At 45.5% G+C, this 27,182-nt stretch overlaps 2 protein-coding genes across 5 annotated transcripts; both read right to left on the reverse strand.

Moving 5' to 3' along the window:
• Positions 1-5,299: 5,299 nt before the first annotated feature.
• On the reverse strand, positions 5,300-15,120 carry Myoz1 (myozenin 1). 3 transcript variants are annotated; one of them, XM_021643014.2, is made up of 8 exons: positions 14,954-15,120; positions 14,324-14,425; positions 13,120-13,199; positions 11,038-11,128; positions 10,080-10,258; positions 7,349-7,592; positions 6,816-6,981; positions 5,300-5,791 (listed from the first exon to the last, which is right to left on the reverse strand). In XM_021643014.2, exons 2-8 carry the CDS (start codon positions 14,349-14,351, stop codon positions 5,560-5,562), a joined length of 1,020 nt encoding a protein of 339 aa, XP_021498689.2. In that variant the 5' UTR covers positions 14,352-14,425; positions 14,954-15,120; the 3' UTR covers positions 5,300-5,559. The 3 variants fall into 3 exon arrangements, with proteins under 3 accessions (XP_021498689.2, XP_060238054.1, XP_060238053.1); XM_060382071.1 differs by having other exon boundaries at positions 14,987-15,071; XM_060382070.1 differs by having other exon boundaries at positions 13,120-13,194; positions 14,987-15,039.
• Positions 15,121-15,367: 247 nt separating this feature from the next.
• Synpo2l (synaptopodin 2 like) lies at positions 15,368-24,589 on the reverse strand. 2 transcript variants are annotated; one of them, XM_021642936.2, is made up of 4 exons: positions 24,485-24,589; positions 23,012-23,163; positions 22,110-22,624; positions 15,368-19,010 (listed from the first exon to the last, which is right to left on the reverse strand). In XM_021642936.2, exons 1-4 carry the CDS (start codon positions 24,587-24,589, stop codon positions 16,861-16,863), a joined length of 2,922 nt encoding a protein of 973 aa, XP_021498611.1. In that variant the 3' UTR covers positions 15,368-16,860. The 2 variants fall into 2 exon arrangements, with proteins under 2 accessions (XP_021498611.1, XP_021498612.1); XM_021642937.2 differs by lacking the exons at positions 22,110-22,624; positions 23,012-23,163; positions 24,485-24,589 and adding an exon at positions 20,905-21,132.
• Between the last annotated feature and the right edge of the window lie 2,593 nt (positions 24,590-27,182).

The raw sequence follows: 27,182 nt of genomic DNA on the forward strand, positions 1-27,182 counted from the left end.
ATATCTGGACATGCTATTTGTTTTCCATTATCTGTAGGAAATATGGTTTGAACCTGCCCCATATGCCTAAAACTTGAGATACTAAACTCTGAACATACTATGTTTTTTATATTTGCATACCTATGATAGAGTTTTAATTTATAGAACTGGTGGTATAGCTTGGTGGAAGAGCACTTGTTTAGCAAATGAACACTTGAGACCCTAAGTTTGATACTCAGTACCACTAAAAAAAATGCTTAATTTATAGAACTTAACAAGAATTAATAAAATAGAACAATTGTAGCAATACACCAAATAATTAGACTAAATATACAGTATTACTGTATGTCAATAGTATGACTACTAGGATGATTTCTAAAGAGAGGATAGCTTTTTGTAGCCTGAATATGCTACATAAAGGAAACTGTGTAGGTCAGCATAATTTCCATCATGCTACTAGGACAATGTGCAATTCAAAACTTGAGAATTGTGCTAGAGATAGGGAGATGGCTTAGAAGTTAAGAACACTTATTGCCCTTGCTGAGGACCTAAATTCAGTTCCCAGCTAACAACCATTTGTAACTCCAGTTCCATGGGGATCTGACCCCTCTTATGACTTTCTCAGGCACTGCGTGGTGACCATGGTGCACACACAAACATGGAGACAAATACATTAAGAAAAAACATCTTTAAAAAAATATATTTCTGTGCCCGGCACAGTGGCATATGCCCAAAGGCGGGTGGATCTCTGTGAGGCCAGCCTGGTCTACAAAGTGAGTCCAGGACAGCCAAGTCTACAGAGAAACCCTGTCTCAAAAAATGAGAAAAAAAAGTGTTGTGGGTTTTTTTGAGTTTTTTTTTTTTCCTGAAAATTTCTATTTAGAATTTCTGGAGTATAATTATATTCTATTGCCTCTCTTTATATAGAAGCACAACATAACAATTGACAAGCAGTGAGAATGATATTTGGTGGCTAAATATCTGTATACCTGAGGGGCTGGTTCTGAGATATGTTTTTGTGGTTTGGTTTGGTTTGGTTTTTCCAGACAGAGTTTCTCTGTGTAGCCTTGGCTGTCCTAGACTCACTTTGTAGACTAGGCTGGCCTTGAAGTCAAAGAAATCCACTTGCCTCTGCCACCCAAAGAGCTGGGATTACAGGCGTGTGCCACCACACCTGGCTTCTGAGATAAATTTTTGTTTTGTTTTGTTTTAGTTTAGTATTCTTTCCTAATGCTGTTGACTCTTTAATACAGTTCTCATGTTATGGTGCCCCCAATCATAAATGCTGTTTTGTTTTGTTTTAGTTTAGTATTATTTTGTTTTGAGGCAGGATTTCTCTGTGCAGCTCTCTGTTGTGTTATTATGAATATTTAATACTGATTCAGGTTGCAGGATATTTGATCCCATATGGACCCCAAGATTGTGAACTGTAAAACCCTGCTTATCCTTGTGGAGTGGCTCAACCCTAGCACATGCCTTTAATCCAACAACTTTCTCTTTATCATAAACAAATGGTTATGGTGTGGCTGAGCCTTAGCACATACCTTTATCCCAAAGTTTTCTGTCAAGAGGCAGAAAAAGTAACCAGCTGACAGAGATTAAAGAAAAAGGAGGGACTTGAAGGGTATTTAAGACTGTGTGGAGAAGAAGCATGTTGTCTTTTTTTATCTGGGACATGAGCTGAGTAAGAAAGGCTTTTTTCTTCTGGGACATTGGCTGAGTAGGAAGATCAGCTGGGTGCTTTCTCCGCCTCTCTGAGCTAGTAGATTTTCACCCCAGCATCTGGCTCCTGAATCTTCATTGGTAAAATTGAACAATTTGGGATTTTCTTTTTTCATAACAACATTGTGCCTGGATCACAGAAGGGAAAGAGAGAAGAGGGAGAGATAGGAGAGGAAAAAGAAAGCAGAACCACCATAGGTTAGCATAAAGAACTGTGTGTCAGGGAGTTTGCTCTGAGGATCAGCAATGCAGGGAAGCAGCTCAGATGAAAAGCATGAGTAACTATGGGAATGATGGATGAGGTAGGAGTAATTAAAGCAAATGGCATGGAATATGGAGCTGAGAGATATAAAGATAGCATAGGGGTCTTGTTTCTGTCCCATTCCAATGTATAGATATATTAAAAATATAACAGGAGTCTGTGTCTTTTATTGATATGATAGCAGATTAAATACTAACTGCCGCAATAATTGTATGCTAGTATAGTAGATATTAATAACCTTTTTCTACAACAGATTCGTGTAATTATTATGAAGGCCTAACATCTGTCTGTAGACCAGGCTGGCCTTGAACTCAGAGATTTACCTGCCTCTGCCCCCTGAGTGCAGAGATTAAAGGCATGAGCCACCATTACCCATTCCTGGGGTATGTTTTATTGTAATGTTTCTCAGAATTTTCCAGCATACATAGATCACCGAAGAAAGTGATAAAACAGGTCCTCAGCCCGAATTTGCATTTATTGCCATTTTTTCAGCCTCCCAAGACCAAATCCTGAAATTCACTTTGTAGTTCAGGCAGGTCTTGTACTCAAGATGATCCTTCTGCCTCAGTACTGTGTGTACTCAGCACTGAGTACTGTCATTATAGGCCTGTGTTGGAGGACGTTTTGCGCACTGTGTAATCAAATGCTGATTTCTGTACAGAGATCTGATTGCCGTCTGAATGTTGACATTGTCATTTCTATGAAGCATCTCCTGTCTCAAAATGGTGTAAAAATTGTTCTCTATCACCTCTGATTGGTTAATAAAGGGATGAACCGCCTATAGCAGGACAGGGACAGTAGAGTTAAGGTGGGACTTCCAATCCAAGGGAGGAGGGGGTCCAGGTGGAGCAAAGAAGTTGCCAAGGGAATCACCATGAGGACACAGATGGAGCAGCCAGGGCAAGACTAAGGTGGCAGGTAACAGGGCACATGGCTGAGAATTAATCCAGGCCAGTATAGTCAGGTAAGAATAGATGAGCTCTGGAGCCCAGTTATAGTGCTTGAAGCTTATTAATATAATAGGTCTCCATGTCATTATTTGAGAGCTACAGTGGTATTAGAAGAGCCCCTACATTTAATTTTACAGACCTGAGCAACCACATGCATCTGTATTTCATATTTTATTTCTTTGGTTTTGTTGTTATTGTTTGAGACAGGCTTACTTGTGTAGCCCTCCCAGGCTGTTCTAGAATTCACTCTATACTTGGCTTGGCCTCATATTACCCATGATCCTTCTGCTCCTCCAAAATGCTAGAAGCACTGGCCAAATGCAAGCCACCATGCCCACTTTCGAGCTCCATGCTGCTGCCAGTCATGGCCATTCTTGGAGTAGCTATCTGAAGTTTCCAGTGGGATTACCTCCATCACCCAAAGCACCTAATACTGGCTTACTCTTCACTCCCTTATGCTGCTTGGATGTCATCTTCTAAATGCACTGTTTCCATATAAACCTCATTTCAGGTATCTCGAGGAGCCATCCAAACTATGCAAACCTTCTTAGGAAAATGCACATAATAGAGTTTTGCTTACACATTTAAAAAATATAAGAATTCTCCAAAAGCTGCTTTTTCCTCCTCTCTTTCTCTTCTCTCTCTTTCTTTCCCTCTCTCTTACTCTCTCTCTCTCTCTCTCTCTCTCTCTGGATAGGATCTTAAGTAGCCCAGGCTGGTCTCTAAAAAGAAAAAGAATTTAGTAGTTAAAACAAATTAGGAAAGTAGACTTTAATTCCAGCACTTAGGAGACAGAGGCAGGCATATTTCTATGAGTTTAAGGCCAGCCTGGTCTACATAGTGAATTCCAGGCCAGTGAGAGCTACATAGTGAAGCACTGGCACTGTCTTAAAAAAAAAAAAAAAAAGGCTTAAGCTTGAGATTCTAGAGTAACTCTACATATGAAATCAATAGAAAGAGTATTGTCAATCATTTTTATTATTTCTATTCCTACTGTGCTTTCATAGTTTCTTCAACCACTGTACATTTTGGATATCACTAATTCCCCTGGAACTCTTAAATTTTTTCTTGCTATGCTCACCCAGAACCAAGCACACTGTGGGAGAACCGATAGTTGGTTTCTCCCACTTCTTTGTCCATTTTATATGGTCTCCTATTTAGTCCTTTGGGATATATGGTTTCTTGGTTGGTTTATTTTATTTATTTTATATGTATGATTGTTCTGCCTGTATGTGTGTATATGCACCACACATATGGAGGTGCATATGGAGGTAAGAAGAAAGCAGCAGATTCACTGTAATGGAGCTACAGGTGGTTGTGAACTAAACCCCAATGTGTGTGCTTGGAATTAAACCCCAGTCCTTTGCAAGAGCAAGTGCTTTTAACTTCTGAGCCATCTCTCCAGCCCCATATAAGCTTTTACATATGTATTCCCAAGCTTACTGTGCTTTCTGGCAATCTTAGATTTATTTACTTTTAATTTTATGTATGTGAATGTTTTGTCTGCATGCATGTATGTGCACTATACCCTAGGAAGCAAACTGGAATTACAATGGCTGCTGGCATCTAAACTGGTCCTTTGGAAAAATGGTGTTTAAAATGGAGAGCCATCTCTTCAGCTCCTCCAGTAGCTGTATTTATTTATTTATTTTTGTTTTTTCAAGACAAGGTTTCTCTGTGTATCTTTGGCTGTCTTGGACTTGCTTTGCAGACCAGACTAGCCTAAAACTCACAGAGATCCACCTACTTCTGCCTCCCTGAGTGTTGGGATTATAGGCATGCACCACTGTGCCCAGCTCCTCCAGTAACTTTAAACATGGTATTGTTTTGTGACAATCAAAGGAACCTTCACTTTCTTTATTTTAACTTTGTTTTTTTAAAGATTTATTTATTTATACATATGAGCACTTTATGTGCATGTATGCCTGCATGACAGAAGGGATCAGATCCCATTATAGATGGTTGTGAGCCACCATGTGGGAATTAAACTCAGGACCTCTGGAAGAGCAGCCAGTGCTCTTAACAGCTGAGCCATCTCTCCAGCCCCCAACCTTCACTTTCTTAAACCCCCATTTTCCTTTCTTGGTGTTTCTCAGCTTCTAATTGGCTACACAAAGATAACTAATACCAGTGTTACCAACATTTATTTTCTAATCTGTGTATAAAAACTTCTTAGCTTTATAAACCCATGAACCAGCATGTGGGTTTATCTCATATAATACTGAATAATCTTTGTTTATATGAATGTGGTTTTGTGGATGAGGATGTAGGTATGGGTATGTAAACAACCAAAGCTCATGTGTGGTCTTAAAGTCTGAACAGAGTGTTTAGTATTTGTGCATCATGAGCCTCAGTTTTCATTAGTCTTGAAATATCAGAGAAAGAATGTGTTTATTTCCTTAATGTTTATTGACTGTTACTGGTGGCAAAAAAAATTCATAAAAGAGCAGATTCCATATGGAACAACAGGATGGGAGCTCTGAGCTGGTGGGGAGGGGTGCTTTGGAGTGGCAACTTGAAGGGTGGGAATACAATGACTCCTACCATTTACCCTCCATTGCCACAAGAATACTGGAGTACAGCTGGGGCATCCCTTCTCAAACTGGAACCAGGGAGGGGAAATGATGTCATATAGGAGGAAACATGTCACAGCTCCTCTGTCTCTCCATCCAAGGGGAGACCAATATCCAGGTTGTAGTCTACAGGCTCCCCAGAGCTCAACCAGGGAACAGGGGTTCGATTGAAAGAAGGCCTGTTGGAGAGGTTCTGGTTGTAGAGGACCAGGGGTTCACTCAGCAGAGGCCCCAGGTCAAACTTGGGCATCTGGAAGGTCATGCGTTTGGAGGCCTTCTCATATCCACCATAGGGCATTGCAGTCCTGAGAGGGGGACATGTTACGTAGTTAAGAATCAGAATAAAAGAAACAATACTTATCAATGATATATTTCCCTGTTTCGTTTTGTGGGTTTGTTTGTTTGTTTGGGGTGGTTTTTTTTGTTTTGTTTTGTTTTGTTTCAAAACAGGGTTTCTCTGTGCAGCCTTGGCTGTCCTGGATTCACTTTGTAGACCAGGCTGTTCTCAAACTCACAGAGATCCACCTGCCTCTGCCTACCCAAGTGCTGGGATTACAGGCGTGTGACACTGCACCCAGCAAAATATTACCCGTTTTAAGGGAAAAGACTCTATAAATCATAGTTACAGATTGCTTTATTCTCCCGTAACACCCCACTTACCCGGCTTGCTTGGCTCTCCAAGGTTAGTGATGAGAGGACTACATGGTCTTATGGACAGTTGTGACATATGCCAGCATTTTAGAAAAAGTGGCTCCAAATACTATGGAGCCAATAGTATGAGACCATCTTGCATTACAATGTATATGCCTCCTCCTAATCTGCCCTCACCTCAAATGGATAGGGCCAGGAGGACTTAAGAATCAAATGCAAAAGCACTTCTGTAAACCATCCTCAGCCTGCTGACACACAGATCTATTTATTATGGTCTGCAATGTCTAATTCCAAAACAATAAAAACTTGGAGCAGGGTAAAAAGAATAAAATTATTTTGTAGGGAGAGTAATGACATTGTCACCTTGAATGGGAAAAACCCAGAAGATACCTCCATAATTTGTAGTATTCTCATTTTACCTTAAAAATAACCAAAGCTAAAAAAAAAAAAAAAAAAAAAAAAAAAAAAAAAAATCCATGCCCAAACTGCTTATCAGTGAGCTAACATAAAGGTCTTGCTTCCAAACAAATCTTTCCTTCACCATACTGCTATGAGATGCAGGAGAACAGAGATGCTCTGTGACGATCACACATTCCTGCCACTGCCCCTTAGCCTCCTGAGACATCTGAACTGTAACCCCATACCAAGTGAAGGGTTACACAGCAGAGAACCTCCTACCTGTTGAAAGACTTATATTTGGGGAGTTCAGCTTTGGCCCCATATGCCAGTAGATCAATGCCAAGTTCCACTTTTTGCTGAGGGTCAACACCCATGGCCCGATCCCATGGGGAAATGTAAGTCTTGAACACGGTGATATGTTTTCCTTCTCTACCTGCCTGGTCACCTGGTAGCAATGAGAGAGAAATGTAAATCAAATAATAGCAGCTACTATTAGTAACTAATGAAAGCTAATCCCATATTCTACCACTAGGAAAGCTGCTGAGTCTAGGGACCAGAGGTAACACCCTGGAAACTGTATATGGTTTGTAACATAATGGTAGTCTCGGGGAAGATTTTTATAGAATCTGAGAAACCAGAAAAAATAAATAAATGATAAGACTGTGGGTAGAACAGACACATATCTGTGTTCTGGATACCTTCTGGATCCAAGACACTTCTGTCTCCCTCTTCCCATATCTCAAGTAGGTCTCATTCCTAGGGACATCTCTGTCCTGGGGAACAGATGCATGACTTCTGGAGACAATACTTGCCTGATCCTGGCTCGCCTGCCCCTGCTGTGCCAGGAGCTCCTCCTCTGCCAGCCTGGCCCCCAGGACCACCTGCACCCCCAGCTCCAAACCCAGATCCCTGCTGATGGTGGTGGTCAGAGCCATACTGTCCAGCAGAGCCGCTGTCCCCAGCCTGGCCTCCGCTGCTGCCCTTGCCATAGGAAAACCCCTGCCCAGCTGTTTCCAGCTGTCCTCCCACTGTGGGAAGAAACTTCTGGAAGTGATCCTGAAAAGAAAATACAGTGCAAGAAGAAGGTTAACAATGGGTGTGGAAAATACATGAAGACAGATATGTATGTGTATACATTGAGACAGAGCTAAGAATCAGCCAGAAGACCCCAAATCTCTGAAAACATCCTCTCTAATAAATGCATAGAGAAGAGTGTTAGCCTAAAGGAATTACTTTCTTGAAGACGTATAATTCCCTAATTATACCTCACAGTAAGTCAGCTCATTTTCTAGTCCCCCTTCCTGTCTTGACAAGGCAAAGCAAACCAATGCATCTCCTCAACAAGAAATTGCAAAGATGAATTTTCCAGGGAGAAACCAGTTTTCTTTTGAAAGAAAGAAAAACCTCTGTCCCTCCCCTTCACAGTATGCCCAGCACTGAGAACTCTCTTTCCCTGTTCTGTTCCTCTCTTCCTCTCTCCACTTGACTGCCTATCAGACCAAAACTTTCTCACAGTGAAACTGTAGCAGGTGAAATAGAGGAGGATGGCCAAAAGGGCAACACTGGTTTCAGCTCCAAAACCTAAAAATAACCCCACCAACTCCTTAAGGAGGCCCTCCTGGCCACTGTATGTCCCCCACGCCACCTAGTGTAACCAGACCCAGCCCAGAGGAGGGCTTTTGGCTTCCTAAAGTTAGATATGAGCCACTCAGCACTTTGACTTTGATCCTACTTAAGGGCTAATGACAGAAACTCCTGCCTTGGCCATGTCATGCAAGCATCCATTCCCACTGTCCCCAGCCACCCAGAGAAGGCGGAGGAGAGGAAATGGATCCTTCTTGGTGGTAACATCCTGTGCCTGGCCTCTCTCCAACCCCAACTTCTCTTTCTTTGGAGAAGTCTGAACAGAAGATGTATGATCTTAAAGAAGGAGGATTTTAGTTCCTGTTTGGTATCCTTAGAGAAGAGATTAGAACTAAAAAAATAAAAACGAATGACTCAAAATGAAGATGATTATAAAAACTCATTAAACCCTTCTAACATCAAGAGATTTAAGAAATAAAATTACAGACTATCCCTTAAATTTAACGCTCAGGTATATAACAATATTTTTAGTATAAAATTTACCTTAGATATTTAATAGGATGTGTTTACATTAAGGAAGTATTTGTCCTGTATTTAAAATGTAACACTCTTTTTTGTTTATTTAGTTTGTTTTTGTTTTTGTTTTTTGGAGATAGGGTTCTCCATTCTTGGCTTTGTAGACCAGGGTGGCCTGGAACTCACAGAGATCTGCCTGCCTCTGCCTCCCCAAGTACTGGGATTACAGGCCTGTTGCCACCGTAGCACCCTATAACACACTTCTTTAAACCTTTTTTTTTTTTTATTTTTTGGGGGGTGGGGGAAAGATTCAAGACAGAGCTGCTCTGTGTAGCCTTGGCTTTTGGCTATCTTTGACACACTTTGTAGACCAGGATGGCCTCAAACTCACAGAGAACTGCCTGCCTCTGCCTCCCCAGTGCTAGGATTACAGGCAGAGTGTGCCACTATGGCCGGCTCCAAAGTGTAACACATGTTTAATCCCAGCACTCAGGAGACAGGCAGGCAAAAGATTTGTGAGTTTAAGACCAGCTTGGTCTACATAGTTCCAGGCTAGCCACATAATGTAAGCTTCTTTGTAAAACAAAAACAAAAACAAAAAAACAAAACCTAATTTTTATTATTCAAATTCATTGGGGGGGATTCTTTGTGCATTTTTTCCCTCCTTTGGGGATAGGTTTCTCTGTGTAGCCTTGGCTGTCTTGGACTTGCTTTGTAGACCAGGCTGGCTTGGAACTCAGAGATGCACCTGCCTTTGCCTCCTTGAGTGTTGGGATTACAGGCTTGTGCCACGATAGCTGGCTACTATTCAAATCTTATATTGCTTTTTGTCCAAAAAATTACATGTACAGGCAACATATTTCATTGTAAAAACTGTTCTCAAACTCACGAGCAATCCCCCCTTCCTAAGCCACCTGGGTGACCCAGCTTGCTGTGTGAACCTGGAGGTCACATTTAACAGGGTACATTCTTTAGATTTTTGTAGGTTTACTGTTTGATGGGGGGGGGGTGTTCTATAAATGAAACCTAGGTCCTAAGCACCTGCTTTGCCACTGAGCCATACAGTTAGCTCCATAATTCTGTAGTTTTTAATTCTTGTTTTATGTCTCCACTGATAAAGGACATACTTTACTAAAAAAAAAAAATCATTCATTGTATATCTTAACTTCAATATGCAGGACTGTGTTTTACCTGGCTCACACTAGGAAGGAATTTTCTCCCTGTGGGTGTGGTGTTCCTCACTTCTGCACTGGCTCCAGGATGGGGACTAAGCTTCAGAAATGGACTGTAACTCACCCTAGAGTTTTTGGGAACTTAATATATAGGGCTTAATGAGTGTTTCTCATGGAGAAGAGATTGCTGGTAGTTGAGGATTTAGGGCCTACTAAAAAGACTCCAGGAAAGACATTGGGCTTCAAGAGAGTGGTTGATGTCCATACTCACCATTGAGCTGTCAGAAAAAACATCAGGGTGGTTCTCATAGATGAATTTTTCCACCCGCATCTGCCGCAGCTTGAACATCTTGGAGCCTCGGTTAGTAAGTAGTGACAACTCCTCCAACATCACATCCCGTGGGACACTGATCTTCTTGCCCAGGTTCAAGCCGGAGCTCTCCCGTCCACCTTATCCAGGAGGTGGAAAAATAGCAATTAAAAAAAGGAAATTGGAGAAATTATAACATTGGGGGAAGCAGATAGGCCAATCCCAAGTGCAGTTGCCATCTCTAAATACAGATTTGTTGTTGTTTTTCAAGACAAGGTTTCTCTGTGTCTTGGCTATCCTGGAACTCATTCTGTAAATCATGCTGGCCTCGAACTCACAGAGATCCACCTGCCTCTGCCTTCCAAGTGTGAGTGCTGGGATTAAAGGCATGTGGCACCACCACCCAGCTAAATACACATTCTTGTTTTTTTCCTTTCTTTTTTCTTTAGTGAACTCTGGCTCCACAGGTATCAGGAACTTCACACTTGGTAACTAGTATGCATCCCGAGGGAGTATGTCTGTGCAGTTTCCTATTTTAAGTGCTTACACAAGTTCCCTAGCACTTAGAAAGAAATAAGGAAGTTAACCTTTTGGTGAGCCTAGCTTGCTCACACATACCTCCCTACCATGGGCCCTGTCATCCTGGGCCTGGCTGAGTAGTGTAGTAGGGTGTTGTCTCGGAGTAATCAGTGGATGAGATGGGAGGATACAGAGTGAATGTTCAGTTCTTTCTGCCTCTTTCTTCTTGCCTTTCTTACCTCTCCCATCATCCCTATCTCCCACACCACCCTCCACAGCTGTATTCCTCTTGTTTTTTTCACTCTGACTTACATCTGGTCTTATGTCATTTCTGGGATTCTTGAGTCAGGGATGGATACTCTTAAAAGCCCTGCATTAGGGAGCTACAAGCATGCCCTACCTCCGGTGAGTTCCATGATCAGTTTGCTGGATTTCCTCCTCTTGTTTGGGGCTGGGGTTCCGGAGAGCGGCATGGTGGAGGTGGATTTGACCTGGAAGGGGAGTGGGAAGCAGGCTTGAAGGAGAGATAGGGAATGGGGAAAGTGTGTGTGTGTGTGCGTGTGTGCACTACTGTAGTACTTATTCTTTTTTTTTTAATAGAGTATGACTTTATTGATAAGCAATAAAACAGAGGATTTAAACATATCCAAGATTTAAAGATTTCAAATAGGATACGAGAACATGGGCTATAGGAAGATAAAGAATCACTTCAAGGTTTCAGTCTTGGGACCCTGGGAGAAGTAGAAATGAGGTCAGGAGCAGATCTGGGAACAAGAGAGTGGTTTTAAACAGGCAGAGGCCATGGAGGAACTGTTGGTATAATGCTCTTGTGGAATGTATACAATTTACCCTTGTTCATTCAAATGCTGATTTCTCTATCCCACTATCTGGTTTCAATCTGGACATTGCATTGTGATGCTTATTGTAAGCATCACCTGTCTCAAGTTTGTGTAAACATTTGTTCTCTATATTGTCAATTACACAACTAGCCCCCAATGCTGAGCAATAGAGAGTATAGGGTGGAACATTATGGTCTGAAGAGGGGAGAGAAAGAAATGAGTGGGGAGAGAAGAGGGAGGAGAGAGAATCTGGAGGGGAGGTCTTAGAACCACATAGGGAGATGGATGTGTCGGTTATTATTATTTACTATTTACTTATCTTTTAGTTAAGCAGCAGTTATTCCTAAACCAGCTGTATACCCAAATCATCACACAGAGACTGGGATTTATTTAATTAACCTAGAGCACAATGCTGGGCAATGATTACTCCATCTCAAACCTCCAAACCTTCATCCTATTATTCAGATTTTACCCATTATACTTGCTTTTGGTCATATCTAAGATCCAGTCCATCTCTCCATGTGGTTCCAAGACCTCTCCTGTGGATTCTCTCCTGTAGTATTTCTTAACTTGGGTTTGGGTACAAAATTTCTTCAGGGCTGTGTGTGTGTGTGTGTGTGTGTGTGTGTTTCTCCAGTGTTGAGGACTGAACTCAAGGCTTGACACATGCCAAGCAGGCTCTTTACCACTAAGCTATGCCTTCCACTCTTGGGTTTTCACAGAAATGTGTATTTCCCCCAAAAGGTAAAACCACACTTCCCGAGGTTCCTGATTATTTTGGAAGCAGGTCAAGAGGTAGAGCTATATCCCTTTCCTTACTTCTTATCAACCCACTGTGTCCACTTTCCATAGCTCCTGTGTGGGACTTGGGAACACAGCTGTGGCTGAGGGGTGTTTAAAAGACATAACACTGGCGGGGCAATACACCCAGGTTTCTTGGGCCTGGCATGATTTAAAGTCCTTGTTTGTATTGGAATGTCAGACTACAGGTATGGCTTCAGACTCCGGTCTCCTCCTCTAGGCTTCCCCCAAGGTCCAACAGGGTAAAGAAATGTTTGGCTCCTGTTGAGGAGATTCAGCCAAAATATTGTCCATAGGAAGGAAAGGTTGCTGTTCTTCCAGGAGGCCAACTGGAACATGGCCTGAGAGGTCATGGGTGTGTTCCTTGCTCTTTCAGGCACTCCTATCCCAAGCTGCAGAGTTGGGGGTAGAGAGTGAACTGAGGGCATTTGAGCTCTGACAGATGTCAGTTCAGCAATAACATGCATAGCAGTTGAAAATTGTGGGGGACAGAAACACGGTAATAAGATCTGGCTGTGGGTGGGGACAAGTTAGGAAAAGACATGAACTCCATTCTCTCCTTACAGTCATGCTGGTTTCTATGGAGTCCTGTCGCACAAACACAACACACTACCAACTTAGTGGGGTCTCAGACCACCCCTTCCCACTCCTCAGGTCCTCCCCACACATCTTAAGTTTTCCTAACTCCTTAGGTCCCTTTTGTTCCAACTCTGTGGCTCCAGCTGAACAGCTAGGAGCTGAGTGGAGATGAGAGGACACTCCCCAAGGATAAATTACAACTGCAAACCGAAAGGTCAGAAGAGTGGGCTCCAGCCCCTTCATACCACAGAACTCAGACTTACCAGCCGCTCAGATGGTTGACAGCTCTCCCTGGGGTCCAGCAGCTTTGGAGGACTGAGCTGCTGTGACTGGAGAACCTGAGCTGGGCAAGCGTAGGGGCAGCACCAGCAGTGGGGGAGGGAGGGTGGTTATTAATAGAGATGATGAACACAAGCAGCTCAAATGGCACAGGGGGTACTGAGACCCTGGAACCAAGATCCTGCCCTCCTTGCCTGTTGTTCAGTAAGGGACAAGGCCTACAAAATTTTCCCACCAGGCTGTCTGAGCTGGGGATCAAGTTGTCTGAGGGGAAGTGCTTCCTCTTTGAACCTTGAGCCTTAGATCCAAAGAATTATTTCAGGAGGCAATTGAAGACAGAGGCAGAGGAAACATTAAGTGGTGGGTAAGAATTAAGAATAGGGAAATGGAAAAACAGAAAACATGGTTTGTAGGCCAGTCAGGGCCATTTCAGGCCAGGGCTGGAAGTACCCATGGGTAGGAGAAATTAAGGCCCTAAACTGAAGATAGGATGGAATTTTTTTCACAGTGGTTCTGCTTTTAAACTTCCTGAATAGGTTACTTTTTTCTCTGAGAGGTTTAGATCTTGGTAGGACAGGAACCAGCTTAAGTCAGCCTCAGTGGAGAGGATGTGGGGGAGACCTGGCAGCCTCCCTCCTCTGCTGCTCTCTCAGCACAGTGCTTTTCAAACTGTAAGTCATAACCCCTTTGGGAATCAAAAGACTCTCTCACAGGGGCCACCTATCAGATATCCTGCATATCATATATTTTCATTACAACTCATAACAGCAAAATTAGTTATAAAATTGCAACGAAAATAATGAGACACCAGACATGGTGGCTCATGCCTTTAATCTCAGCATACAGGAGGCAAAGCCAGTTGGATCCCTAAGTTTGAGGCCAGCCTGGTCTATAGAGTGAGTTCCAGGACAGCCAGAACTACACAAACCCTGTCTCGAAAAACAAAAACTAATTAATAATAGTAATATTTTGTGGTAAAGGGTCAGCACAACATAAGGAACTGTATTAAAGGGTCACAGCATTAGGAAGGTTGAAAACTACAATGTTAGCTACAGTAATACCTAGATCCTCATCTTCTGCTCATATTCTGAAACCAGCTTGCCTTTTTACATTTTGCCCTAACACAACTACCTAAGGAACTGGCTTTGGGAGGAGAGGGGTGCTAATTTAGTAAACAGAAAATAATACGTTTCTTGAGCCCAGCATGGTGATGCATGCCTTTAATCCCAACATTCAAGAGGCGGAGACAGATGGGTCTCTAAATTCCAGGCCTACACAATGAAACCGAGTCTAAAAAAAAAAAAAGAAAAAAACAAAAAATCTTTATGACATCTTTTTACACATTATCATTGCATCACTCACATTCACACCACATGACCCTCTCTTGTATCCACTCCTCTCAGGCAGTGGATTTTGAAGTTTCCAGATGTACCCCTGTCCCTTTGTGGACTTCCCACCCCCACCCTTTCTGACCACACCCTTCTTCTATCCTATTCTTGTCATGCTTAAACTATGGGCTGAGAGTCCTCCACACATACACACACACACACACACACACACACACACCACACACACACCCCAAACCCCCACACACACACATACCCATACCACACACACACACACACCAGAGCTGGTGGCCACTGCCCAGACCTTTTATCTTTGGTCCATTTCCTCCCAACCCAAAGAAGAAACAGGAAAAACCATAAATAGTGAAAGGTAACTTTGTTATTACTACATTCTCGTAAAACAAAACAAAACAAAACAAAACAACCAAAAAAACCCGCAGAACTTAAAGTCTGATCTCCTATGACCAAATACCTGAAATAAAAGATATAAAAATCCACTATTTACGCTATGGCGGCTCAGTCCTTTCCTTGGAATTCTGACACTGTTCTTGGAAGCATCTGCTCATTGGCACAAATGTGTCCCCTGCTGGTAAGAAAAGTAATGACACTTTCCTTCTCTCTCCAGTCAGTTCCCAAATTCCCTGTTTTAGTCTCATTCCACACACTCACTCTCTTGTTCCATGCCACCCATACCTGCCATTATATTCCCTTCACATGATTCCCAGAGAATACGTAACACTGTTACTTTCTTCAGGGATTCAGGAAATGTCAAAGGGCTCAGAGAGCCTTTCTAATTACTCTCAATTGTACAAACTGAGCCTTGCCTAGAGAGAATGACCTTTGGAAGAGACTCTCCATGGACACTGCAGGGAGAGGAAACCAGAGAAGTGGTGAAGGTGATGAGATCAAAGCAAAATAATTGGCAGGAGGGCAGGATGAGAAGGCAGGGAGAAAGACAAGGAGCAAGGAACAGTCAGCAAAATGGAGTCGAGAAGACCAAAGAAATCAGGATTGATCTAAAACTAGAATTGATGACAGCAACAGAAGGTGTGGGCATATGTTTATTCTTGTGCACAAACCAAAGAATTGTGACACCCAATATTGCAAAGTTCAATTTTCAGATCAAACAGCAAGCATTGCTGGTGGTGGTCTTCATGTAAGGGCAGTCCTTATCCTCCTGGGATTGGAAATCAGGGCCTGAAGTGAAAGGAACCAAAGCTAGGCTTCTACAGGTAGGGTGGGATGAAAAGGAGGTTTGGCCTGTGTTTGCTAGGTCATCAGAATGAGCTGCAGAAGAGGGGAAGGTCAGACTCACAGGACATAACACAGCCACAACTCTTTAACATTGGGCACACATCCTCACATGCATTCTTCCCCTGAGCTCAGACTTTTCCTCTATACCCCCTCACACATAGTTGGTTTCTTGTTGGCCAACTTTACCCTCTCCCTCTTGGTCACTTTCACTCATTGCTCTAGGTTTTTGCCTCACTCTCTCCATCCATTCTGGTTCTATTCACCATCCTTTCTGTCTTAGACTCAGTAAGCAGTTCAGGAGAAATTTCCTTACTTGCTTAGCACAGGACCCTGATTAGTAACTTCCTGAAATCCAAGGAAATAGAATCCTTGGTTTTATTCCAAGTCTAACTTGTATAACTAATACCCATGAAAAGTGTCGCTGCCTGTGAGTCTTGTCAGACTTTATTTTACAAGATGCTGTGCATACATCTCTACATGCTACAGACACTCCTCTCAGGAGAAAGTGCAGTTAAGCTCTTGTGCCCCGCAGGACTCCTTATGGAGGAGCTATCTGACCCTTCCAGTAGGAGGAAAAGAACTCCCCTCTTACCTTTGCCTCAAGAGAAGTACACATGTATACATATTTGATGCCTTTCCAGAGCAGATCCTAACCACACACATTTGTGAAAACGCATTCGCGCACACACCCCCACACACCCACCTAGACCTATACCAGCTAACAGAATAAGCAGGGGCTCAGGACATAGTTCAGTCCCTTAGTTGCTTGACTCATAGTGAGCCTTTTGCTTGAGATCTCAGTGGTCACTTTACCGTGCGCTTTTTACCTAACACTAAGGTGCTGCCCACAAAGAGAAACACAAATGAAAAACAAAACAGATACCTACTGAGATCTCTGGGTGGAGAAGCCAGAGATCCAGGCAAGGAAATACAGAGAAGATTCCAAAGCACAGATAATTGGTTCAAAAGCAGTAGCAGGGAGTTGAGGAAGTTGAGGGGAAACACTATCTCTGGCAAGAGGCAATCAGCCTCAGATGTGGGGTTGGGGGGAAGCCAGTAGGACAAAGCAGAAGAAACTTCTGGGATTCTACGTTCCTTTACTTGGTCCTGGGACCTATTCCCTGCTCACTGGTGCCCTGCCCCAGGCCTCCAGACATGAGCCTGTAACCCTGTTCTGGTGGCTGAGAACCTAGGCCTGGCTACTTGGAAACCACAGGAGCTGGGAGTGGCAGCAAAGCTCCTGGGAGACTCTTGAGGATAGTCTGGGTTAGGGACAGGGGGTGAGGTCAGCTCTGCTCTCCAAATAGGTTCGTCCAGTGTAGTAGCCGCTCTGGGGGCAAGCACAGTGGGAGCTAGGGGTTCTGCAGTGGGCTGGGGTGCCGGAGTGGAAAATCTGCGGATCTCCTGGACTCGAGCAGTTTTGAGAGGCCCTGAAATGGGGTCAGGAGATGAAGAAACCTCGTCAAAACAAAACATGGCAGTTTTAAGTTGGTATGGCTGATGCCGCATGAAATCCAAGGCCTTGATACCCTGCTTGGGGGTCGCCCGAGGTCCCTGGGATTGGGCCTTAGAGGGGAGAGTTCGGGCAGCTTGGGGAAAAAAGGGTGAGAGGAGTGGGTTGTAGGCAATAGGAGGCGGGGCACGGATGTTGGGTGAGTATTTCCACGATGGGGGCAGTGAGGGTGTGGGAGAAGGACTTCTAGGGCTAAGGCCAGGGTTGAAGCTAGAACCGGGAGTGGCCTCCACTATGAACCTGTCGGCACGACCCTGCCGCTTGGCAAATAGCTCCCCACCCCTCCCCTGGAGCCTTTGGAGCTCAGGCATTCCAGCCTTTGGGGCCGACCCATTCACTAGCCCATCAAGAGGCCCTCGAGAAGCTGGCTTAGGAGCTACAGGAGGTGGAGTCTTAGGCGTTGTAGGGGGTGGGGTTTTGGAAGCCAGTGGAGGCGGGGCTTTCGGTGCCACTTGAGATAAGGTCTTGTAACTTTTGCCCCCTAGTGGCTGCATGAAGTTACAGGCTTCGGCTCCGAGGCTTAAAGCGTCCTCCTCCGGACCAGATTCCGCACCGCCGGCCCGAGGTTTTTCATCCAGATTCTGTACTAGCGAAAGCAGCTCCGGGTTGGGCGAGTTCTTCGTCTCTTCCTTTCCAGGCCGGAACATCTGCTTCCGGGTGCCCCGGCGCCGAGCCTCCTGCAGGATGCCGGTGCGGGCAGCAGGCACGGAGATGCGCTGTTCCCGAGCGCTAGCAGACTCCGGGTCCGCGGGGTCCGGCCCCTCCGGGCGCGCAGAGCTTCTGAGAGGCGCGGACAGGAAGATGGAAGCGGTGGATGTCATGGCAGCCGCGCTAGGAGGAGTGGGAGGCTCTGGGGCGCCTCCTGGTGTGACGGGCCGGCTCGGAGCTGGGATGTAGAGAGAGCTGGTAGCGGTCACAGGACCGGAGGAACGTGGGGTGCTGGAAGTCCCGGAGACGGGCGTGTGGCTGGGCACAACTGTGGTGAAGCTGGGCAGAGAGGTGGGCTCCTGCCGAAGGGCTGCGAAGGGGGACGGAGCGGAGCTGATGCCTCCCAGGCCTTCATTCACCTTCTTAGGGGCTAAGGGCCGGAAAATCACTGCGGTGGTACCTGACCTTTGCCCTTGTAAACCAGGGGTGAAAGGTCTCGCTGACCTGTTAAAGATATTTGGCGCTGGGCTAGGGGCTCCACCATCCGGGAAGGGACTAGGGCTGGCCTCGGGGGCCGGCAAAGGACTACGTGGGAGCACAGCTGCTTCTGGGGGAGCACTCTGAGCTCGAGGTGGTGACTGCAGACTCTGCCCATTTAGCATGGCTGCTGGGCCCTCCTGGCTGCTGGAGACTGCCCGCTGGCGCTGCTGTTCAAAGAGCTGGACCCCTCTCCCAGAGACCTCACTTAGCTGCCCGCCCAGCCCAGAACTCTGACTCTCTGCTGTGCCTGTGCCAGCCCTGGCCAACTCCATGTCCAGATAAGGGCTGTCCCAGTCAGACTGATTGGTAAGGCTGCGAGCGTCCGAGAAGGCCTCTTCGTCCAGCTCTGACTCACTCGTTGGGGGAATGCCGTCCTCCTCCTCTGTTCTTGTCCCCGCTGCAGCCCCGAAACTCACTAGCGTGTACTTCTTGGCTCTTTGCCGCCGTTTCTTAAACATAAGCACGCCCTTGGAGTGAGGATTGGGGGCTGCTGTTAGCAGGGATGCGATGGTCCGGCACTTGGTCTTGGCCTCCTTCACGCTCTTTTCTTGGAGGCTTTCTGCACGTTGCAGTTCTGAGGAGATCAAGATGTAGATTGATCAAGGACTTCACAGCCTATTTTAATCCTCCTCCCCAAAGCTCTTACCTCATGTATTTTCACTGAAAGGACCCACAATGTCTCTTGCCTGCTGCAAAGACTGAAGACAGAGTGGAGGGGGAAGGTGAAACCAAGGACATGGACACTGCCCACACAACTCTTCTGTCCCTTTCCTCTGTTGCATTCCTATTTTCCAGGAGATGAGCCTTATCCACTCGACACATTCTTCACCTGCCTCTCTCTTGACTGTCAGTGGAGTGGGGGAGGTGTCACTCTAAGGCAGGAAAATCAAACATTTCCCAGAAAGAGAAAAGATGAGGGACACTTTTCTCCCACCATTCTATCCTCACAAAGTTTGGACTTTATCCCTACTTCTCACCTATTACCCCTATAACCAGGAAACACAGATTCTTTCTTTTGATAACAGGATCTCTCTACATAGCCCTGGCTGTCCTGTAACTCACTATGTAGACCAGGCTGGCTTCGAACTCAGAGATTCAACTGCTGGTGCCTCTCAAGTGCTGGAATTAAAAGTGTGTGTCACCCAACACACAGATCCTTAACATGAGGCTCTTCATTCACAATTCCACACATCATAAACACTCATAGAAATAACTTGTTAACATCTGTCTCCTAAAAACCAGCCATGTTTTTTTTTCTCCATTGTACTTTTCTCATTCAGAATGTCTTATTGTCCCAGCTTACATACACACCAGTTAACATATACTAGCACAGTGTTGTCAAATACATTTGTATACCTACATGTTCCAGGTAGCTCCTCCCTCAGTTTCCCCCGGGGAGGCTCTGGTATACTATAGACAGGATTTTAGAACTGATCTTAGCCCTCCCAACTGCTAAAACATTCCTTTGTGCTTCATACCTCTGCTATTCACATCCGTGATAATCTTGGATCCAAAATGCAGGAAAAACCAGAGTGCTGCTCTCCATGGCAACCCCTAAATCTTTAGGAAATTTCAGGTCACCACGTAATAAATACATTTTCCTTTCTTACAAGCTGGTGCTGGCACTGGAGTAGATAGAGGGCTTTAGAGGATAGAACTGTTTCCTCTCTCATTTGCCCAGTTTTTCAAGTAGAGAACTCAAAAGAGCAGCATTATCAGGTGGGCATGTGAAGGTCTGTGTGCTAAAGCACCAGGGCAGGACTTCCCTGCCATGTGGGGCCTGAGTAGGTGAAGCCAGGAAGTGGGAGGGGCTGTCCTGCTGTAAGACCCCACCCTGGACAAAGATACTTTCTGGTCTGTGGTCCCCAGCCCTCCTGGAAAATTCTTGACATTCCATCTACTTTTCCTCTCAAGATACCAAGCTGCTTTCTAATTAGGGACCTCATGCCTTTTGCCTCCACGTGTATAACACACAGAATAGTACTATATATGAGAGACTAGACCAGGGAGTCAGAATTCAGACCTAGGAGAATTACTTCATGAGGATGATAATGGCTACCTCTTCATAAGATCACCATGGACACAGTGAGATGAGTCAACTTAGCATTTAGTACACTGCCAAGGCACACCATGAGCAACCATTATGCTTTCTTGATGTAAGCTGCTCATGGACAACAACATGTTCTTGTTCTTACATATCTTAGATTTGCACATACATGTCTTCATAGTGCACTCTCTCACTCTTTTCCTATGAGCTTCCCACAGTTCTTGTGGTCATAGACCCCTTGTCATGTAGTCAACCATTCTGAGAAAGGGGTGGTGCCACTTTCCTGAAAGAATGAGGAAAAGAATGGCAAAAGAGAGAGAATAAGAGGGTATGACCTTTCCCAAAGACCACTCTTCCTACACTGTTGTCAATTGCCCTCACTCTAGCCCCCAGCACTCTCTTGAATGGGATAGAGTAGTACCTGCATAGAATGGGTCTTGGAGTTCAGGAGCTGGGGCTTTGTCACAGCTGGCTTGGCTGAGGGGCTCTTGGATGATGGGATCAGTGGTGTCCATGCTGAGAAAGGCAGTGCTGGCTGGAGCAGGACCAGCTTGAGCCACCCCCAAGGCCTTTTAAAGCCCCTTTGTCTGGTCCCCAGAGCTGACAGCTGAATGAGCTCACTGAGCTGTTTTTAGAGCCTGTCCCCCTCCCTTCTTTCCCTGTCCCACAACTCCTAGTGTGATAGACATGGGCACCTGCCTCCCCTTCCCCTCACCCCACCCCCTCTGAACTGTGAGGTCTGCTTGACTAAAAATAAGCCTGAGCCACTAAATAGAATCTTAGCCAGCATGATGGGAGGGGGGTGCTAAAATGAGAATTAGGGATAAGTATGAGATCTCGAGCCTGCATCTGGAATTTTTTTGTAGGATATGGGACACTCTCAGGATGTCAGACTATAAACTCTCACGATTTTAGCCTCCGCAAATTCAAAGACAAATTGAGAAATCACAATGGTGGAAGAGAAGAAAGATACCTAAAGAGAGCTAATCCTGAGATGTCAGAAATGGCAAAAAAGGAGTCTCTGGAAGGGGATGGGGGGGCATAGGATGAGAGAAACTTCACTAGATCCAGTCCCTCTTTAGCTCACATCGAAACAGCAGAGACCCTGATGGAAGTGGAACTGGCCATCTCTGCCCTGGTTGACACTCTTGCCCAAGATAAGAAACCAAAGATCCCTCTCTTTCTCGCTACTCCCCAGGGATCCTTTATGGACTTGTAAGTGTCAAAAGTAACATTCATACCTCGCCTACAATTAACACTGTAATGAGCAGGAGACACCCTCGCTCTGCTTTCAGGTTCTCCCTACCCGGAATCCTTTCTCCTCCCTTTATCCTGACATCTAGCCAAACAACAACCACCATCAAAGACTTTAAATTCCTTCCCCAGGTCCCCTCCAAGTCTGTTTTTAGTTTGAATTAAGCCATTATATAAGATAGTTATAATAGTTATCTTACAACAAAGATAAGTAGGAACCATGAATATTTCTTTTTCCTCTCCTTCACTACTCTTCTCAATTGGTTTCAAATGCTGTTTCCAGAGACTATGAGGTAGGTAGAATGTATGGATATGAAGGCACAGATTTAGGGCTCAGATCCTGATTGAGAACAAAAGGATTCAGGCACTCACTGGCTTGCTTGGCCTTCTGGGTATAGGTAGTAGTAAGGTCTTCTGCCACTGGGTGGGGGACAGGGCCCACCATAGGGATAAGATGAGGACCAGGCCGGAGAGGACCATGTGGTAACAGAAGTGCCTCTGCTGGTGGTGGCTGGAGGGCTGTCCCTTCCTCCCAAGATGGGGAGCTCACACGGCTGTCACCCTGCCTGGGAGAGCCAGTTTTAACAGGTGTTGGTTCTGCAGGGCTGTCAGACAGGTACACCTCATCAGGTGGGGCTCCTGGCAGAAAGGGCCTTGCAGGACCTCGGCGGCGTGTCCGGCGGGGCTTCTCTTGTGTAGCAGGGCCATCAACATCACTGTCTGTCTCTCCATAGTACGCTTCACTGTCAGGGGGTGAACGAAGGCTCCCAGGCTGAAGAGCTTGGGGAACAGGAGCACCTGGGGGCTCAGGACTCAATGGAGATAAGGGTGACAGCACTTGAAGCTCCCCTGGAGATGGAGATCTCACAGACCCTTCATCTGCTACCCTGGATGAAAAAGATGACAGAGCTTGAAAGATGGAGCTACAGAACTAATGACTTTGGAGGGGATGAAGAGGCAAGGCAGTGGAGAAAGGAGAGACTGACATACAGTTGGAATAAGTGGGCAAGGATGAGGGGAGGTCTGAAGGCTTTGAGGAAGCTGTGATAAGGAGGTGACAGGCCAAGGATTGAAGTCACCAGTCATTCAAATGCCTGCTCCCATCCATCAATTGCAGATACATTCCATTGAGAGATATATACAGACATTTTCCAGTAGAAAAAGCATAATCGGAAAAGGTGCTTGTTAGTCACTCAAGCCAGGCCAGTGAGACATAGAGCTGGGGCAGGCAAGGAGAGACCTAGGCTAGAGAAAAAGTAGGAAAGCACTCATACCTCCTCACAGTAAGGACAAGCTGATGCCCTGAGGCATCAATGAGGGTCATGGCACTGGCATGGGAGAAACTGGTGCAAGAAACCCCGTTGATCGCCAAGAGCTGGTCCCTCTCTCGGAGTCCTGCTCTGCCAGCCTGGCTCCGTCTTCGGATCTGAGATGTTGGAGGAGAGATTGTAGATCATGGAGAGCTCCAAAAGGGATGGACAAAAAGGACCCATGTGAGAGGCTTTTGTTTTTGAGGGTTTTGGGGGAGGGTTAAAAAGGATAGGAAGATGTCTGGGGTGTAACTAAGGAGGCCTGTCCAGAGAGAAGGCACAGGTTGATGGGAGCAGCAGCATAGCCTCTGACTGCAGCAGAGACTGGAGAACATGCATGGGATAAGGTCTGAGAAATGGTGAGTCCCTAAGACATTTTCCCAAGGACAGTGTCTCTACTGGCCAGAAGTTCTTTTTTAGGCCTTGAAATCCCAAGTGCCATTATGTGTTAACATTTTAGAATGGAGCTGGGTGTGGTGGAACATGCCTTTCACCTCAGTGCTCAGGGGGCAGGAGGAGAGCTATGATTTTAAGGCCAGCCTGGTCTACAAAGTTAGTTCAGGACAGCCACAGCTACACAGAGAAACCCTGTCTCAACAAACAAACAAAAACCATTTTAGAATGGTAGTCCACACTGAGGTAACCCAGCTGTATTCTGGGAGATTGTGACACATGCCTGTCATTGGTTGAGTTCTCACTGCAGTGTATGAAATCTTGCACATAATTCTTAGAATGGTTTGTATTATCATTTACCCACATTACAGCACAGAAAACTAAGTCTGTAGGTTGAAGTACTCAAGAGGCAGAGGTAGGTTAATCTCTGAGTTAGAGGCTAGCCTGGTCTATAAAGTCAGTTCCAGGACAGCCAAGACTACACAGAGAAACCCTCTCAAAAAAAAAAAAAAAATTAGGTTTGCTCCCATAAACTCTTCATTAGGTAGTCTAGGACCTAGTCACCTAGTAAGAGAATGGATTATGACTTAGAGAAAAAAAAAACACTAAAGGCATTGGCAGGTTAGGGCACAGTCAGGCAGGGCAGGGCAGGGCTGGGAGAGACTGCCTCAGCTCATCACATATCAGTTTAGTCAGAGAGAAATTAGGACCTTCCCTGCATTCCTGGAGTGTGGAGTAGAGAGGCTCACACCCACGGGGGAAAATGCTGAATGGCCAGACTTAGCCTCCTTGTCCACATGGCGAAGGCAGGGCCTTCTTTTGCTTTACTCCCTGAATCCGAAATTGGCTTTGCTGATAGTCCTCTAGGAGCTTGTGGTCACAGTCTGCTCCCCTGTAGCCTTGAGCATGCTTACCTGCCCACCTGCCCACCACCTCTTCTTCACAACCTCCCACTCTGCCCACCTTCCTGGCCCAGAATGACTCTTCCCAAATTCCCCTGGGTTCCCTTCTCCATGAAACATCATTTTAGGAGCTCTCCCTTACCTTAGACACCTGTAAGGGTTTCCTCTGTTCGGCCCCCCCCTGAAGTCGGAAGCCCCAGGGTGCTCCCCCTGCTAACGTGACCTGCACCTCCTCCTCAGCACCCATCGCACAGCTTGGCCTGTGGCCCCCGGAGTTTGGACAGTGTCCCTGAGAGAGAAGTTGAGGTGCTGGTACCCCGTCCAGCCTGCCTGTCCGGCTGTCCTGCTCCTGCCGACCCAGGCCTCTCCCTCCTCCCCCCACCACACACTACAGGCCAGGCAACTTGGCCCTGGGATCAGTCCAGTCCAGTACACATGTCATGTCAATCACAACTTTCTCAAAATAGTTGCCGGCTGTATTTTTCTCCCTCCCCCAGCTGTGTTACTCCTAGAACTAATTATAGTACAAACTTCTGCCCTCCATGTCCTCCTTTTTACTGCTTGGGCCTTTTAGTCAGGACTCAGTGTCAGTTCTAAGCTTTTTCTTTCAGGCAGCATTCCTTACCCCAAGGATCATGAATCTAACTGCTTTTGGCAAAATCCCATTGCAAAGTGACATCAGTTTCAGTCCCAGAGTTGGGACTTTGATCCTAGCACTTAAGAGGCAGAAGCAGATGGATCTCTGAGTTGGAGGCCAGCCTGGTCTATAGAGTTCCAGGACAGCTAAACTACACAGAGAAACCCTGTCTAAAAAAAAAAAAAAAAGATGCGGTTTGCTCCCATAAACTCGACTGCTCTTTGAGCTTACTATTGAACCAGGACCTACTTGTGCACCGCACAATCTGCTAACCATGGAAAGCATGACTTTTGTGCATAAGAGTTTAATTCCAGCACTTGGGGGACAGAGGCAGGTGGATCTCTGAGTTCCAGGCTAGCCTGGTCTACAGCACAAGTTTCAGAATACAGAAAAATCTAAAATGAATGAATGGATGGATGAATAAGAGTTTATATATCAAGTGGCCAGAAATGACAGATTCAAGCCTCAAACTTTCCTCCAGAGGGTACAGTTAAAAGATATGTAGAAAATAAAGACATCTGTTAGATTGCTCATCATTTCTAGCCTGATGCCTGACCTGAGTCCTATCCCTGGGACCCACATAGTGGAAGGAAAAAACTGACTCCAAAAGTTGTCCTCTGCACCCCACATGTACCTTGGAGCATTCAAAAAACAGCAGCAGGTTGATCTAAGGTTGGGGAAAGGTAATTGGTAATGAAGCAATCAGTGAGTGCTCTCACAAAGAAAATTTTTACGTTTCCCCCTGTGATACTAGCAATCACAACCACCATTGGAGGCCTCGACAACTGGTTCATTAGACCCTTCACCTCCCCACTCATTAACTGTTCTAAGCCAAACATTACTGCCACCCCATAGCTCTCCCATAACCCTTTCTTTGGTATTGCAAACTGCTTTAACTCCTCTGGGGCACACCTTGTGGGCACTAGATCCTGCAGACTATAGCAATACCCTAACCCTTAACACCAGCACCCAGCCCCTATGCCCAAGTGTTCACAATGCGTTGATTCTCCGCAGCGCTCAAGTTTACCACTGCCTACCTGCTGAATGGTCTGGAACTTGTTCCCTGGTTCTCCTTTTTCCAAAACTAGGAGTGGTACCTGGTAAAGAACCAGGCATAACAAACAGGCAGTTCAGATCTTGCCTTTCCTTGCAATCCGGGGTGTAGCTGCGGGTGCCGCCACGGGAACGGCAGGACTGATTACTTTAGTTATTTACCATTGCCTTTCCTCTCTCTGCCTTCAGGACCTCTGAAGGGTGGCTCGGACCATCTGCACTCTCCACAGCCAGACTCACTGGCAGCTGTAGTGAGTCAACACTGGCGAGGATTAGATCTGCTAAAAGCAGAGAGAGGTGGTCTCTGTCTCTTCCTCAGGGAGAATGTTGCTTTTCTATCAACCAGTCAAGCATAGTAAAAGATAAGATCCTACCACTCCCTGTGGATCTCCAAAAAACGTAGAAAACAGCTTAAGGCCTCTGGACAGTGTATTATTAACAATCCAATGTGGAACTGGATACTACCCTTCTTGTCCCCCCTTCTCCTCTTTTCCTAATCCTACTAATTGTACCTTGACTTACAGACTTCTTCATAAACAGATCCAAAAGATGTTTAACTAGACTTTTAATCAGTTGTTACTAGGGATTACCTGCTCTGAAGCCAGAGGCTTGCAACAGTGGGTCATACCCTAATTTATGACAATTGAACTTGCCTCAACCACCTCTACACCTGCATTTAGTCTCTAATGATAACGTCCCTCACCTTTCCCCAGCCCTGACTGTTCATCCACAGTAAAAAAAAAAAAAAAAAAAAAAAAAAAGCTGGGAATGTTGCCTATTCATGACAACTCAGCCTGGACTCCCTTTATAAACTTTGTACACTTTGTAAACTTTGTAATCCCTCATGATAAGAACGTGCCCAGGCCCTTGCCTGAGGAGCTCCAGCAGCCAGACCCATCCCCCAGACCGCTCTAACTGTCATAATAGCATTTCCAGCCTTTGTAACTGTCACAAAGGTCATCTCCAGCCCTTTAATAGAACCCTTCCCAGATTATGCTAATTTTAAGTGAAAAGTCTGAACAAAAATCCACCAATCCCTGAGCAGGAAAACCCAATTCCTGAGCGCCCCCAAGCCCAGGACTTGGAATTCTACCAATCCTCACCCTGGAAATCTCCACCCCTAAAAAAATCCTGCATAGATTCTGTGTCC

This window comes from Meriones unguiculatus, chromosome 4 (assembly GCF_030254825.1).
Source record: "Meriones unguiculatus strain TT.TT164.6M chromosome 4, Bangor_MerUng_6.1, whole genome shotgun sequence".
Taxonomy (NCBI): Eukaryota; Metazoa; Chordata; class Mammalia; order Rodentia; family Muridae; genus Meriones; species Meriones unguiculatus.

Coding starts and splice junctions, on each gene's coding strand:
- Synpo2l (XM_021642936.2), bottom strand. CDS start 24,589: ATGGGTGCTGAGGAGGAGGTGCAGGTCACGTTAGCAGGGGGAGCACCC. Junction 23,164..24,484: donor AACCCTTACAGGTGTCTAAG/GTAAGGGAGAGC, acceptor CCAACATCTCAG/ATCCGAAGACGGAGCCAGGC. Junction 22,625..23,011: donor CTTGTCCTTACTGTGAGGAG/GTATGAGTGCTT, acceptor TTTTTCATCCAG/GGTAGCAGATGAAGGGTCTG.
- Myoz1 (XM_060382070.1), bottom strand. CDS start 14,368: ATGTTGGGATTAAAGGCATGCATCACCATGCTGGGCTCAAGAAAC. Junction 13,195..14,323: donor CCATGCTGGGCTCAAGAAAC/GTATTATTTTCT, acceptor TGCCCAGCTCAG/GTTCTCCAGTCACAGCAGCT. Junction 7,593..10,079: donor TTTTTTCTGACAGCTCAATG/GTGAGTATGGAC, acceptor TTTTCTTTTCAG/GATCACTTCCAGAAGTTTCT.